Source organism: Salmo trutta, chromosome 14, assembly GCF_901001165.1.
Source record: "Salmo trutta chromosome 14, fSalTru1.1, whole genome shotgun sequence".
Lineage (NCBI taxonomy): Eukaryota > Metazoa > Chordata > Actinopteri > Salmoniformes > Salmonidae > Salmo > Salmo trutta.
Window position 1 is genome coordinate 26,998,818 of NC_042970.1, and position 16,145 is coordinate 27,014,962.

Here is a 16,145-nt window from a genome sequence, read left to right on the forward strand (position 1 = left end):
TTTAGCTTGCTCAATGGTCACACCATTTATGTACAACTCCAGTTGAGGTTTAGGTCTTAGAGAATGTTTTTAACCAAATACAATGCTTTTAGTTTTAGATGTATTTAAGACCCGTTTATTAAACAGTGTGTTCAATAAAGACATGAAAACGTATAATTGTTGGGGGTTATTAGTTTAAGCAGACCGTGCTGGTCTATTGTTGTGACCTAGATGAAGATCAGATCAAATTTTATGACCAATTTATGTAGATATCCAGGTATTTCCAAAGGGATCCCATACTTTTTCTTGCCACTGTATGTCCTGGATGGAAGGAAGCTTGGTTCCACTGATGCCGAGCAGTTGCCATACCAGGCGGTGATGCAACCGGTCAGGATGCTCTCGGTGGTGCAGCTGTAGAACTTTTTGAGGATCTGGGGACCCATGCAAAATCTTTTCAATCTCCTGAGGGGGAAAAGGTGTTGTTGTGCCCTTTTCACAGGTGTATTTGTGTGTTTGGAGCATTATAGTTTGTTGGTGATGTAGAGACCAAGGAACATGAATCTCTCGACCCGCTCCGCGTCATCTGACCACTTCCATATTGAGCGAGTCATTGGTACTTCCTGCTTTAATTTTAGCTTGTAAGCAGGAATCATGTGTAAGGGGAGTGTGTGTTTGTGCAAGTATTTGGGTATGTGTTTCTGGGATGTGAGCATGCATGGCTAGGACCACAATTTGCTAAGAATTTTCAGTTTCACAAGGCCAAATGTCTATGGATTATGACAGAGGATTATGCGGTTTTGTTCCACGGCTGACATTGGCATCTTGTTCATTTGGCGTAAACATAGCTATCCCTGGATTGCAAAAAACGAAGAAGATTATTCTCTCCATCTATTAAATTAATTTCATGACTGACAAGTGAGTAACAGATCTCCTTCAATCTCCTTAACCTTTTACACTCGTACCTGGGTTGGAAATGGCAAATTTGGGTACTGATAAGTGCCTTAATTGTATGGGTTTTCACTGACAGTTGTTCTGAACTTGAGCACAGCACGCAACAAGAAGTTGCCCCCATCCCTCCCACTAAATTGGGCAACTTTTGAAAATTCTTTGTTGTCTGGAGTGAAGGAAATGCTGTAAATTAAGAGGACTCTATGTATTTTGAAAGATGAGAAGTTGAGGATTATATTAAATACCGCTTTGATGTCATACAAGCAAGCCAAATACATGAGTCCAAATATGTGCTTCACATTTCCCAGTTAATCCGCTCACTCAAACCCTTGTCATTTTTCTGTCTTGTGTTGCACCTACCACATATTTTCCAGGAATATTCTTATGTTACTGAATGTATCCAGAGTACTTTCAGATTTCGTTATCAACAAATGCAGCAAAAAGTACAGTAAATGTAAAATGCGCATATAATTTCTACCAATCTGCATGCCAGTTATGGTTTCCATATGCACATTTTTGTGGAATAGTTTAATTTCATTTATTATAATCAAAATACTATTCAAATCTAAATAAAAATGATACAAACCTAAAACGTAACTTCTATTGCCATTGCCCACTATGTAAAAATAACCTACATATAGCCAACAAATAAAAACATTGCAGTCTGCAAATAGAAAATATCCGATAAAAATAAATATCCTATAAATCACATTGTCTACGCCTGGACTGTATGCTACAAACTTGATTGCACTAGCGAATTTGCAACATTGTATTAAATATTCTGGTCCCTCAGTTTCCCATGCCAGTGAGCTCAGGACTGTAGGCTATTTTTGCAAGGGATAAGAAGCAGTGCTTGAATTGGGCAGGAGCTCACCAGCGCTGAGTACAAGCACCTCAAATGTTCTACTGCTTAAGCTCCTCTTCATCTTATAGAATATTAGCTCAAAAGTATTGTGAAGCACCTGCACCTAAATATAAACAGTACCAGCACCCAAAATGAGTACCAGAACCTATTTCAGTCCAAGTCAAGCACTGATAAGAAGTAATCAGGTAGACCTATTTACCACTGGATCAGAGCATGACATTTTTTCAAATACATTGAGGAACTATTGTCATTCTCAATTGATATAAAAAAAAATGTTTTGTTTGCTTGCTGTTTGGGGTGAAGAAAACATTACTTTGAAAAGTTCCAGAGCTCATTAGTGGTGGTGCCCTAATCTAATCAGAAATACTATCAGATCTCCAAATGGGCACATTTATATGCCAACATTTGCGCGCAGGCCAGGTAACCTATAAACCTACATCTATGTGTAATCAGGTGCGCGTTCTCACTCTACATTGTCAGGAGCGCTCCAAACAAAAGACAAAGACTAAATTGACAACAAAAAAACCTAAAAGGAATGAAATAAACCAATACTTATTTCTCACAAGTGTAGCATAGGTTATGCACTTTGCAAACATTGTGTCCACTCTGACAAGAACGGTAAAAGACTGGAATGATAATATATTGAATGCATTACCAGAAATGACCGTAACCAAACAAACATTGTAGATTAGAAATTATAGTAATTAACGGTAAATGTACTACTGGTGATATATGTAATATGGAATCGATAGACACTAACAATCAAATGCAAACAATTCACACAATGAAGTTATGAAACAATTAATGTGCACAAATTGATGGGAGAGAGAAGTGCATTGTGCATCTGGTCGCGGCATGGTCAATCTGACATCTGCATTGGCCATGCAGCATTTACGGTGATAGGGCCTCTGCAGAAGTCATGGCATTCATACTTCTTGCGATTCGCGGAGCAGTGCAAAGCTGTTCTGAAGGAAGTTGTCAAGAAAGTGAGTTTGTGTTTATATAGGATGTACCGCCCCCACCTACCGTCACGGCATTGCGGTACGGAGCTCGATTTGGCCTCTGCATTCCTCTGGAGGCTCCGCAATTGCGTCACACACTCCATATGGAGCTTCCGACCACATTTCGGGTCAAGCATAAATTAGCTTTTAGTCTAAGCCTCCGCAATGTATTAGTTCACTGAGATGGGTGCAAATTTACAGTACCAGTCAAAAGTTTGGACACATCTATTCATTCAAGGATTTTTCTTTATTTTTACTATTTTCTACATTGTAGAATAATAGTGAAGACATCAACACTTTGAAATAATGCATTTCACATATGGAATTATGTAGTAAGCAAAAGTGTTAAACAAATATGTGAGATTCTTCAAAGTAGCCACCCTTTGCCTTGATGACAGCTTTGCACACTCTTGGCATTTTCTCAACCAGCTTCATGAGGTAGTCACCTGGAATGCATTTCAATTAACAGGTGTGCCTAGTTAAAAGTTAATTTGTGGAATTTATTTCCTTCTTAATGCGTTTGATCCAATCAGTTGTGTTGTGACAAGGTAAGGGTGGTATACAGAAGATAGCCCTATTTGGTAAAAGACCAAGTCCATATTATGGCAAGAACTGCTCAAATTAGCAAAGAGAAACGAGAGTCCATCATTACTTTAAGGTTTAGGTCAGTCAATAAGGAAAATTTCAAGAACTTTGAAAGTTTCCTCAAGAGCAGTCGCAAAAACCAACAAGCGCTATGATGAAACTGGCTCTTATGAGGACTGCCACAGGAAAGGAAGACCCAGAGTTACCCCTGCTGCAGAGGATATGTTAGAGTTACCAGCCTCAGAAATTAACTGTACATTAGATTGCAGCCCAAATAAATGCTTCACAGAGTTCAAGTAACAGACACATCTCATAATCAACTGAGGAGACTGCATGAATCAGGCCTTTTTGGTCGAATTGCTGCAAAGATCCACTACTAAAGGACACTAATAATAAGAAGAGACTTGCTTGGGCCTAGAAACACAGGCAATGGACTTTAGACCAGTGGAAATTTGGCCTTTGGTCTGCTGAGTCCAAATTTGAGATGTTTGGTTCCAACCGCCGTGTCTTTGTGAGATGCTGAGTAGGTGAACGGATGATCTCCGCATGTATGGTTCCCACTGTGAAGCATGGAGGAGGTGTGATGGTGTGGGGGTGCTTTACTGGTGACACTGTCTGTGATTTATTTATAATTCAAGGCACACATAACCAGCATGGCTACCACAGCGATACACCATCCCATCTGGTTTGCGCTTAGTGGGACTATCATTTGTTTTTCAACAGATAGGCCAATTCCTACAAGTGTAAAGGTTTAAAGGTTTCTTCTCTCCAAATGTATGAATCAAACAACATTTTAGTCACCCTCCAAAACACAGTGTAACTATGGCAAGAACTCACTGTTGATCTTACTTACAAGTTAAGCATCATATCTGGAGATCATGATAATGTGCTGGACAAGAGTAGTGAGGGAAAATACCATTCAGTTCATATTTTATCTTACCAAGCTGTCCGAATGAGTTCTCCACACCTGTTCTAAGACCTATAGGCCTACCTTTCCTGAGTAAACAGGGCTACAAGCAGGTCACGGAAACTGCAGCCTATAAGTGATCGTCCCTACATGTGAAGCCAGTTGAGAGATATGTAGGACAGGCCAACCTATTTTATTAAACTACTGATGTTCCTTTACATAAGGAACTGAATTCCTGAAATGGCCAAGTCATTAATAAAAGTAATGTAGTAAGTCTAACTGTCGCCTACCTATTCGAACCATAAGGTATGGAACCTTGGTTCATGGGATGCGGTATGCATGAAATGCAGTGATCTACTGCAGTTACAGTTGAAGTCGGAAGTTTATATACACTTAGGGTGGAGTCCTTAAAACTCGTTTTCCAACAACTCTACAAAATTCTTGTTAACAAACTACAGTTTTGGCAAGTCGGTTCGGACATCTACTTTGTGCATGACACAAGTCATTTTTCCAACAATTGTTTACAGACAGATTATTTCACTTATAATTCACCGTATCACAATTCCAGTGGGTCAGAAGTTTACATACACTAAGTTGACTGGGCCTTTAAACAGCTTGGAAAATTCCAGAAAATGATGCCATGGATTTAGAAGCTTCTGATAGGCTAATTGACATCATTTGAGTCAATTGGAGGTGTACCTGTGGATGTATTTCAAGGCCTACCTTCAAACTCAGTGCCTCTTTGCTTGACATCATGGGAAAATCAAAAGAAATCAGCCATGGCCTCAGAAAAAAATTGTAGACCTCCACAAGTCTGGTTTATCCTTGGGAGCAATTTCCAAACGCCTGAAGGTACCACGTTCATCTGTACAAACAATAGTACGCAAGTATAAACACCATGGGACCACGCAGCCGTCATACCGCTCAGGAAGGAGACACGTTCTGTCTCTTAGAGATTAACGTACTTTGGTGCGAAAAGTGCAAATCAATCCCAGAACAACAGCAAAGGACCTTGTGAAGATGCTGGAGGAAACAGGTACAAAAGTATCGATATCCACAGTAAAACAAGTCCTATATCGACATAACCTGAAAGGCCGCTCAGCAAGGAAGAAGCCACTGCTCCAAAACTGCCATAAAAAAGCCAAAGAAACACCCCCTGCCACGCCCTGACCAAACTACAATAACAAACAACCCCTTTTTACTGGTCAGGACGTGACAACATTTCACATTCTTAAAATAAAGTGGTGATCCTAAATGACCTAAGGCAGGGAAGTTTTACTTGGATTAAATGTCAGGAATTGTGAAAAACTGAGTTTAACTGTATTTGGCTAAGGTGCATGTAAACTTCCGACTTCAACTGTAAATGTAATAAAAATGTGTTCCCTCCTTCTGTGAACCGTGACCCAAAAACCGAGGTACAGTATGTACCAAACTGTGGATTTAGTTAAGCGTTACACCCCTAGAATGTAGGCTAATTAAACTGGGACTGGTGAACTTCACTGCATGTGCCCTACATTGCATGTAGACTTACTAGGAGTCTAATGAATGTGTTCTTAATATTTTTCTAGAATTGTCTTAAACTGCTTTTGTTTTAAACTCACAGAGCCACTTCGAGGGATCATGGGCCATAGCCTGTCCCTGCCACCTGTAGGTTGTCCAGAGTCAGTGAGCCACAGTTCAGTACTATATCGATACTGCCTCTCAGCAGTCAAACACATGTTAACCCTTTAGTGTACCCTAGGGGGAACCACTGTAGCCAGGAACATATTTAAAATATTCAAACATTACACCCACAAACACAGCCATGTAAATTGCTCCATTGGAATTTGACACAGTTGTCACAGCCAACCCACAACACAAACATGTCCAGCACATCACATAGGTCCAACATTAGGTCTAATGTTTTACAACCCAGGCTTCTTGAAGGCCATAGATGAGACCAACTGCATTGCTGAAGACTGCAGCTCATGACCTATGACATCAAACAAGCCCTGGTGTTAAATGTCTTTCTCTGCATGTTTCCTTTGGAAAAAACACCTGTCAGGTACCGACTGAAAACTAATATCCTTATCAGCCGGCACCTCGCAGTATGTGGGGGTTTTCTCCAACACAAGCTAAACATACAAAACTATAGGATAACCCTTATTAGCCCAGAACATAAAATCAATAAGACTTAGAGTTCTGCAAATTCTGACAGCCAGGTGCGTCCTCTCATACGCTGTTCTCTTTATATATAGGCATACACACAGTGTCCCCAACATCATTATCATCATAAAGATACTGCATTAAATCCCCAAATAATGACTCCAATAACAGATTTAATATCATTTAATGATTCAAAAACATAGAGAAACTATAAGTGGAGTTTGTTTAAGCAAGCGTTAATAAAGCAATGATTGTAGAGTTAGTTAAACCTTTATAACACTTCAACCCCACCCATCCCCTATAAACCATCACAAAACTCCTGGATAATGTGATTCCCACATCCTTGTCAAAGGACACAATGAACTTGGTGTCCCTTCATGATTTTCATTACAGAACCCTTATGCAGTCATGTGTACAGTTAAACAATACTGCAGTTTAGTTTAGATATGATGTCAGGGACATAACCCTAAAATCGCCACACACAAAAAAACTTCCCACAAAAAGCAATAAAGGCTACTGCTCAATGAATGAGAGACATCATGTAGGCTACCTTCCAGGTATAACATGAGAATACCTATGGAGAAATATTTGATCTGCATGATGTGAGATTTAAAGAGAAACTGACTCTAAAAAACAATTTGCATTTTGAAAGCCTATGTGGCATTGATATGAGTCAGAAACATTTATTCTACTGTCAAAATTGACTACAAAGTGTAAATAGGTTAATTTTGGTCATGAAGTCAGTTGCATTCAAAACAGAGACTTGTGCTCGTGACTGCATCACAAAGTATACTGTATGAAGGTTGGGTTTGTATCAATCCTGCCCACATGCCCACAGCTGGCAGCACATAAGTAATCATCCATTCTGAGTGCAGCTGCACACGACCTAATCGTAATGCCTGTGGTAAATTTGGGTTGACTTTGGATATCCCTATGGGGCTAGTTAGGGACCATCGGTAAATTACACAATGTACATGGGACAATGTAAAAATTCCAATAGCTACAAATTTCAATGACTTAAAAACCTCAAGCCAACTATAAATTGTGGAAATGCATATACAAATATTGAAAGCATTTAATAAGAAAACAAAAAAGTGTGCAACATGAAAATATTGTCTCATTTACAGTACATTGGGCAATTTGACGGTCCGTAGCTAGCCCCGGAGATAGGCTATCCAAAGTCAAATAAATCTTTCCACGGTTGCACACCAGCTGGCTGAAGCTAATTGGCGAAATAATTTGTCTAACTCTTCCCACCTGCAAACACATACAAGAGACACCCACATCAAACCACACCCAGAAACCAACTCATGTTTGAATTCAGCCATGGCTGTTAGCATTTCTTAATTAACCAAATCTAAAATGAGGCCAAATCAGGAAGTGCAGTTTGCCGACGTGTGATTAGTGAAGATGCTGCGATGGAGGATATGGAGAGAAGGTTAGAGAAGTAACAGCTGCCCTTGAATGCGATGATTATGGTTGATAGTTCTGATGATATGGGTCGGGAGAATGAGTGTCAAGGACAGTAACAGGAAAAAGAGAAACCATGCTACTGAAAGCGTTGATGCTTCTAGTGCAGAGAGCGTGAGGGTGAAGATGGGAAACAAGAGTAACGGTGTGTCGGAGTGTAAAGTTGTGATGATGTTTGATGTGACCACAGGGCCGCATCTACACCCTATCCCATTAACGTAAAGAAAGAAATAAACTCAGCAAAAAAAGAAACGGCCCTTTTTCAGGACCCTGTCTTTCAAAGATAATTCGTAAAAATCAAAATAACTTCACAGATGTTCATTGTGAAGGGTTTAAACTCTGTTTCCCATGCTTGTTCAATGAACCATAAACAATGAATGAACATGCACCTGTGGAACGGTCGTTAAGACACTAACAGCTTACAGACGGTAGGCAATTAAGGTCACAGTTATAAAAACTTCAGACACTAAAAAGGCCTTTCTACTGACTCTGAAAAACACCAAAAGAAAGATGCCCAGGGTCCCTGCTCATCTGCATGAACGTGCTTTTGGCATGCTGCAAGGAGGCATGAGGACTCCAGATGTGGCCAGGGCAATAAATTGCAATGTCCGTACTTTGAGACGCCTAAGACTGCGCTACAGGGAGACAGGACGGACAGCTGATCGTCCTCGCAGTGGAAGACCATGTGTAACAACACCTGCACAGGATCGGTACATCCGAACATCACACCTGCAGGACAGGTACAGGATGGCAACAACTGCCCGAGTTACACCAGGAACACACAATCCCTCCATCAGTGCTCAGACTGTCCGCAATAGGCTGAGAGAGGCTGGACTGAGGGCTTGTAGGCTTGTTGTAAGGCAGGTCCACACCAGACATCACCGGCAACGTCGCCTATGGGCACAAACCCACTGTCGCTGGACCAGACAGGACTGGCAAAAAGTGCTTTTCACTGACGAGTCGTGGTTTTGTCTCACCAGGGGTGATGGTCGGATTCGTGTTTATCATCGAAGGAATGAGCGTTACACCGAGGTCTGTACTCTGGAGCGGGATCGATTTGGAGGGTCCGTCATGGTCTGGGGCGGTGTGTCACAGCATCATCGGACTGAGCTTGTTGTCATTGCAGGCAATCTCAACACTGTGCGTTACAGGGAAGACATCCTCCTCCCTCATGTGGTACCCTTCCTGCAGGCTCATCCTGACATGACCCTCCAGCATGACAATGCCACCAGCCATACTGCTCACTCTGTGCATGATTTCCTGCAAGACAGGAAAGTCAGTGTTCTGCCATGGCCAGCAAAGAGCCCGGATCTCAAGCCCATTGAGCACGTCTGGGAAATGTTGGATTGGAGGGTGAGGGCTAGGGCCATTCCCCCAGAAATTTCCGGGAACTTGCAGGTGCCTTGATGGAAGAGTAGGGTAACATCTCACAGCAAGAACTGGCAAATCTGGTGCAGTCCATGAGGAGGAGATGCACTGCAGTACTTAATGCAGCTGGTAGCCACACCAGATACTGGATGTTACTTTTGATTTTGACCCGCCTTTGTTCAGGGACACATTATTCCATTTCTGTTAGTCACATGTCTGTGGAACTTGTTCAGTTTATGTCTCAGTTGTTGAATCTTGTTATGTTCATACAAATATTTACACATGTTAAGTTTGCTGAAAATAAACACAGTTGATAGTGAGAGGACGTTTTCTTTTGCTGAGTTTAGGTGAAGTAAAACTAGCCTGGTTCATTTGAAATGGTAGACTGATAATATTCTGTGGTCAGCAGAATCAGAAGATTCTTCAAATAGAAACTCTCAATCGGAAGAAGATCAAAATCCATGTCCATGGAGTGTATGCTATGTTGAGGAGAATAATTTCTGGGGTCCCACTTTCTATGTCCAATAGACGATATTAAATAAAATGTGAAGGGAGGCATAGTGTTTGAGACCAAAAATTGGATTTGTAGGAAAGAGCGTCAAATTTGAAATATCTAAGAATTTGTTCCATCCCCATTGTGGTGTTTTAAATGCCAAAGAATGGGACATGTAGCTGCTCACTGTAAAGAAAAGAAAAGTGTGGAGTGGGGGAACAATGTGAAGGCTAAGTGTGGTAATTGTGGGGTGGAACACAGTGCAACATTTGGTGTATGCCAGGTGCAGAGAGAGGCAGGAGAGGCCCAGAGATATAGAATCATGATTTCTTATATGCAGAGGCTGTAAAACAGATTGATAGAACTATAGGCGGACTGATGGAGCTACCATGGTTTCTCCCGTAGTAAGACGACCTAGTGTCAGAACTGGTGCTTCTACTAGTCCTGACGTGGTTTTGAGGCCTGTTCAGAAATCTTGTTTCCACAAATGTGCTGTGTCAAAGGACACTTTTGCTAGTATATACAATTGACTTCATAGCTTTCATTGGAAAGGTTGTTAACACGGCTCGGATTATGGAAAGCTGAAATGCCAGGTTGAAGATTATTGTGGATATGGCAACAGTTATTAGGAGTAACAGGTGTTACTGATTTTTGAAATGCTGGATAATCCTCAGGATGGATTGTCTCAGCATGATAGAGATAAATTAGAAAAGGTTGGATGGGGGCGTGAGCATAACGGTTAAGAGCGTTGGCCAGTAACCTAAAGGTTGCTGGTTCAAATCCCCGAGCCAACGAGGTGAAAAATCTGGCGACATGCACTTAGCCCTAATTGCTCCTGTAAGTCGCTCCGGATAAGAGCGTCTGCTAAATTACAAAAAAATATATAAAAATGGGGAGAGTTTGTTTGAAGTTAGTAGGGATTTATTTGTTTATTTATATTAAACGTTTGTTTGTGGACCGCCATTATACCATAGAAGTGCAGTCAAAGATTTTTACAACTAACCCAAGCTAGACCAGAGCCTCGTTTCCAATGGGAGCAAATTATTCATAGTAGGTAGAACCAAGCACGAGATAGTGAGATCCTATTGGCACGTCTAGCATGTATTTGCATATTTATGTCTGGGAACGGCTACTCTGGGATGTGCAATAACTTAATCCGCCCTTGCACTTCTAAACAACACAGTTTTTTGTCAAACTTTGTCAAAGGGTAAAGTCTACAAAATGATATCCACTCTGTTTGTTACAGATTCCACTTTTGGAAACAGAAAACTGTACGCAGATCAAGTGTTTCATCTAAGAGAAAATTTGCAGAATGTTGGCCAAAATCCATCTCACTGGGCTTCTTGTCACCATATCTGGTAGTGAGTGGAAACGCCAACCGGCTGCTTCACATTTATACATCCATCTGTGGTGCAGTTGCTCTTTAAGGAGTGGCATATGGAAGCTTGTTTACACCTGGACATTACAGCTCAGGTAGATAACCTGTGTCTGCTGCTGCATGTAGGCCTATGTTTACTGCCAAGAAACTCTTATGCTTAGCCCTGGGCCCTAGGTAATGAATAACCACTATACAAACAAGGATGGTGACAAGTACAAACTAGTCGAATAAACTCAACTCCACGATTTACCATGGTGTTGGGCGGCTACCAGTGTGGGTGGACTGCGCAGGAGGTTGGTGGCACCTTAATTGGTGAGGACGGGCTTGTGGGAATGGCTGGAGCGGAATAAGTGGAATGGTATCAAATTTCAGCACCAAAAGAATAGCCCGCATTCACACATGACATTGTATTGTGTAAATGCAGCGTTTCCTTGGGCGCTGAAATCTGTAGTTTTTGATAAAAACTAAATTTTATGTGACTTCAGAACTCCAGTCCGCCCACACTAGTCACTCCTCAACTCCATCATTAATCGTAGAGTTGAGTTCAGTCAGCTAGTAACAAACCAACTGTCACGCCCTGACCAGGGGAACTCTGCTATTTTGGTCAGGGTGTGGTATTTCTATGGTTTATTCTCTATGTTTTGTTATAGCCTTTCTTTGTGGTTTATTTCTATGTTGGGCTCGGGGGTGATTTCCAATCAGACAGCTGTCGCTAGTTATGTCTGATTGGGAATCACATTTAAGTTCCTTTCCCCCCACGATGTTGGTGGGTTGTTGTCTCTTTTTGTTGAGCAGTTAATGATCAGGCATTTTCTTGGTTTGTGTACGTGTTTTATTCAGTGTAAGAATAAACATGTGTTCGCTCCAGCTGCGTTTTGGTCCGCTTCCTCGTCACCAGACGCCGAACGTTACACCACCATCCAATAAAAGACATCTCTGTCACATCATCTTGAATGCCTGTTACCTGATGTATTGATTGATGCAGACCACCTGGCTCACTCCATTCATTTAAATGTATACACACGCGTCTAAACAAAACCAATATCTATTTAGAATGTACAAAGGTCATTCTGTTTTCTTCCAATCATATTACTGGAATCAATCATCGTCCATCTTGAGAGCAGAACAACCCACCGAACCAGGACCAAGCAGCGGGAGGAAAAGGAGCGCGAGAGATGGGCTCGCGAGGGAAAGGAGTTCTGGACCTGGGAGGAGATCATGTCGGGGAAAGGACCCTGGCGGAAGGATTCCCAGATCGAGGAGGTGATGCCAGCCGGTGGAAGGAGTCGCAGGCGGCGGTCGAGGAGGCCCGGAAGACACCCCCAAGATTTTTTTTTGGGGGGGGCTAATGGGGTGGTCCGGAAGGGCAGAGGAAGAGCCCAGACCACTGCTCTCGTGGGGGATAACGGCGAAGGAGGAGGCAGAGATGTGGCAGGTCCTGGAGGACCTGCGTAGGGACAGCGTGGAGGAAGAGCCTTGGGTGGCAGAGGTGCGCACGGTATCGCCAGTGCGCCTGCACAGCCCAGTGCGCTCTGTGCCAGCGCCCCGCATTTGCCGGGCTAGGGGGAGTGTTCAGCGAGGACGTGTTGTGCCGGCTCAGCGCTCCTGGCCTCCGGTGCCCCTTCTCGGTCCGATGTATCCTGCGCCGAGGACGCGCACTGTGTCTCCAGTACGGCTGCACAGCCCAGTGCGTTCTGTGCCAGCGCTCCACACTTGCCAGGCTAAGGTGGGCGTTGAGCCAGAACGGGTGATGTCAGCTGTGCACTCCAGACCTCCAGTGCGCCTCCTCGGTCCAGGATATCCGGCGCCGCTTATGCGCACTGTGTCGCCGGTGTGCGGTCACGGTCCAGCACGTCCTGTGCCAGCACCTCGCCCTTGCCGGGCGAATGTGGTGCGTGTCCACAGTCCAGTCCGGTCCATCCCTGCTCCCCGCACCAAGCCAGTGGTGCGTGTCCCCAGTCCAGTCCGGCCCGTCCCTGCTCCCCGCACCAGGTTAGTGGTGCGTGTCCCCAGTCCTGTCCGGCCCATCACTGCTCCCCACACCAAGCCAGTGGTGCATGTCCCCAGTCCTGTCCGGCCCATCCCTGCTCCCCGCACCAAGCCAGTGGTGCGTGTCCCCAGTCCTGTCCGGCCCATCCCTGCTCCCCGCACCAAGCCAGTGGTGCGTGTCCCCAGTCCAGTCCGTCCCGTCCCTGCTCCCCGCACCAGCTTAGTGGTGCATGTCCCCAGTCCTGTCCGGCCCATCCCTGCTCCCCGCACCAAGCCGGGGGTGCGTGTCCCTAGTCCAGTCCGGCCCGTCCCTGCTACCCGCACCAGGTTGCTGGTGCGTGTCCCCAGGCCAGTCCGGCCCGTCCCTGCTCCCCGCACCAGGTTGGTGGTGCGTGTCCCCGGTCCTGTCCGGCCCGTCCCTGTTCCCCGCACCAGGCCCACGGCGCGTGTCCACAGTCCGGCACGGCCTGTGTCCGGTCCACCGGTGACCAGTCCTGTTCCGGTCGGCGGCTCCGCTCCGGAGCCTGAGCATGCCGCTCCACCGTGGTCCAGTCCGGGCCAGAGGGGTAGGGCTAGGGGGGAGGCAGGGGGAGAAACACGCCCGGGGCCAGAGCCTCCACCGAGGTTGAGGCGCCCACCCGGGTCCCCCCCCTAATAGACTTTAGGTTGGTGCGCCGGGAGTACGCACCGTTGGAGGGGGGGTACTGTCACGCCCTGACCAGGGGAACTCTGCTATTTTGGTCAGGGTGTGGTATTTCTATGGTTTATTTTCTATGTTTTGTTATAGCCTTTCTTTGTGGTTTATTTCAATGTTGGGCTCGGGGGTGATTTCCAATCAGACAGCTGTCGCTAGTTATGTCTGATTGGGAATCACATTTAAGTTCCTTTCCCCCCACGATGTTGGTGGGTTGTTGTCTCTTTTTGTTGAGCAGTTAATGATCAGGCATTTTCTTGGTTTTGTGTACGTGTTTTATTCAATGTAAGAATAAACGTGTTCGCTCCCAGCTGCGTTTTGGTCCGCTTCCTCGTCACCAGACGCCGAACGTTACACCAACAATGGATTTAACATTAGCCTATATATGTTTACTTACAATGAAAGAGTGTGTTCAAGACATAAAAGGCTTCTCTGCTCACATGATCATAATAAGGCAACACTTATTAAGTCAGGGAGTAGGCCTAAAATGCATTGAATTACTATTTTTGGTTGCCCAGGGAATTATGCTAAAGATATTACCTCATGTCATGGTTGCAAACGTTAATGGAAATCGTAATTGCACATCATACATTTTTTTGCACACCGCGTCATCACACGTAGATGCTCCAAATGTAGATTTACAGCAACGACAACCAATAAATTCAGTTCATAAACATAAGGTTTGTAATTAAGATACATTTGATATGGAACAGGTTCTTACCACCATTATTTCAGCTCACTCCGTCTACTCTATACGTTCCTCTCAGGTGCCTTCAGCGGACAGCTGTTGGTGTGCCAGACGAAACAAATGAGTGACGAACTGTATTTTCGGTCATATGGTGCGAACATATAACGCGAAAGTACCACGTAAATATAGAGTTCCCATGCTGACCCTGAAATAACATGTCCAACCAACAGCAAAATGAGAAGGGACGGTTCACTATTATTCTAACCAATAGGATTTGAGCAATGGGTGGGTCTTAATAAAACATTTGTATTACCCTTTCTTAGAAAATTCCACACTTTGTGGTGCAATTAATGTACAAAAAGTTTGAGGAAAAAAATGGTTGCACTTTACTAAGTATCCACATGTATTTACAGTACATGCTTGCCTAGACTATGTAGGTACAGCCAGGTACACATTGTTATATTTGCCCTACTTAGGTTCTAACTGCTACCCTGTTTTGTTTTATGCAATTTTCATGGATTTGCAAATAAACTATTCATAAAGGAGGTATATAATTGATCTAAGGCAATAATTCTAGGTTGAGGGGTGCTTTAGCAGAAAATACGTTCAATGTGTTTATATAATACATAAACAATTTTGTCAAGGATTACAGCAGTTAAGGATTAAGGAACATGTATTGTTGACTGGGCGTTTCTATACAGTCTTAACATGCAGAGCAATCACTTAAGGTGTGGAGACTAAAGAAAAGAAAACTGCAAAAAGCTTCTAAAGTAATCGAGTGCCTAATAGGATCAGAGGGATTATAATGCCCTCATTTTCACAGGTCCACAGGAAATTTGTGAAAATTGGCCTCATGTGCCATGCTACTAGCCCTAATGGTAATGTAGAAAGTAACAAATTCTTGGCTCTGGCTGGTCCAGTCTTTGTAATCATCCATCGCTATAATAGAATTGTATTTTTGCTTTAAAAAAAGTTATAAAACAAAAAGGAATAGGAATAGCAGAGGGACTCCGATGGTGTTTTAACCTATACTAAATAGGCCTTCTATTATTCAGTTCAATAAATCATTTTATCCAAGCAATTCATTGCTACTTAAACAGAAGATATGTATATTTTTCACATGAGCAAAGACCATGACAAATACTCTAAAATGTTGTAGACTCCCTCCCTCACAACGAAAATGCAAGTCCTGCTATGTCTATTCCCTCTCAATTGATACACTGATGGCAGCGGTAAAATAATCCCAGTATTGTAATTGTTTGCCTGTTCACACTGTGCATTTGTGTGTGGGATACTTGGAGAGAGAGGGTAGGTATTGTAGCTTTCCTGTATGAGAGATAGCCAATATAACATTGTGTGAATAGTCACTGGACTCTAGTGACATCTAAAGGATACAAAATCATGAACAAAAATCTCTAAGGGTAAATTGGTACATTATCCCGCGTTCGCGTGCTAGTCGGAACTAGGAAACTTTGTAGGAGCCTATACATATGCTGCATTCAACCATATAGCAAATCGGAAGTTTCCGAGTTTGCTAGTTCCGACTGGCACATGAACGCGGCATTAGACAATCGAGGTTAATAAATAGCAATATGCTAATAATAGTAAAGGTCAAAATTGTGCATAAAATTTGGC

At 43.4% G+C, this 16,145-nt stretch overlaps 1 protein-coding gene across 2 annotated transcripts in view; it reads right to left on the bottom strand.

Annotated features, from left to right (window-relative positions):
* Window positions 1-14,736, bottom strand: part of LOC115207711 (endothelin-converting enzyme 1) — a 52,679-nt gene extending 37,943 nt beyond the window's left edge. For both annotated transcript variants that reach the window (XM_029775118.1, XM_029775120.1), the window contains exon 1: window positions 14,544-14,736. In XM_029775118.1, the coding sequence (XP_029630978.1) occupies window positions 14,544-14,549 (6 nt within the window). In that variant the 5' untranslated portion in view covers window positions 14,550-14,736. The remainder of the gene's footprint in view (window positions 1-14,543) is intronic.
* Window positions 14,737-16,145: the final 1,409 nt, after the last annotated feature.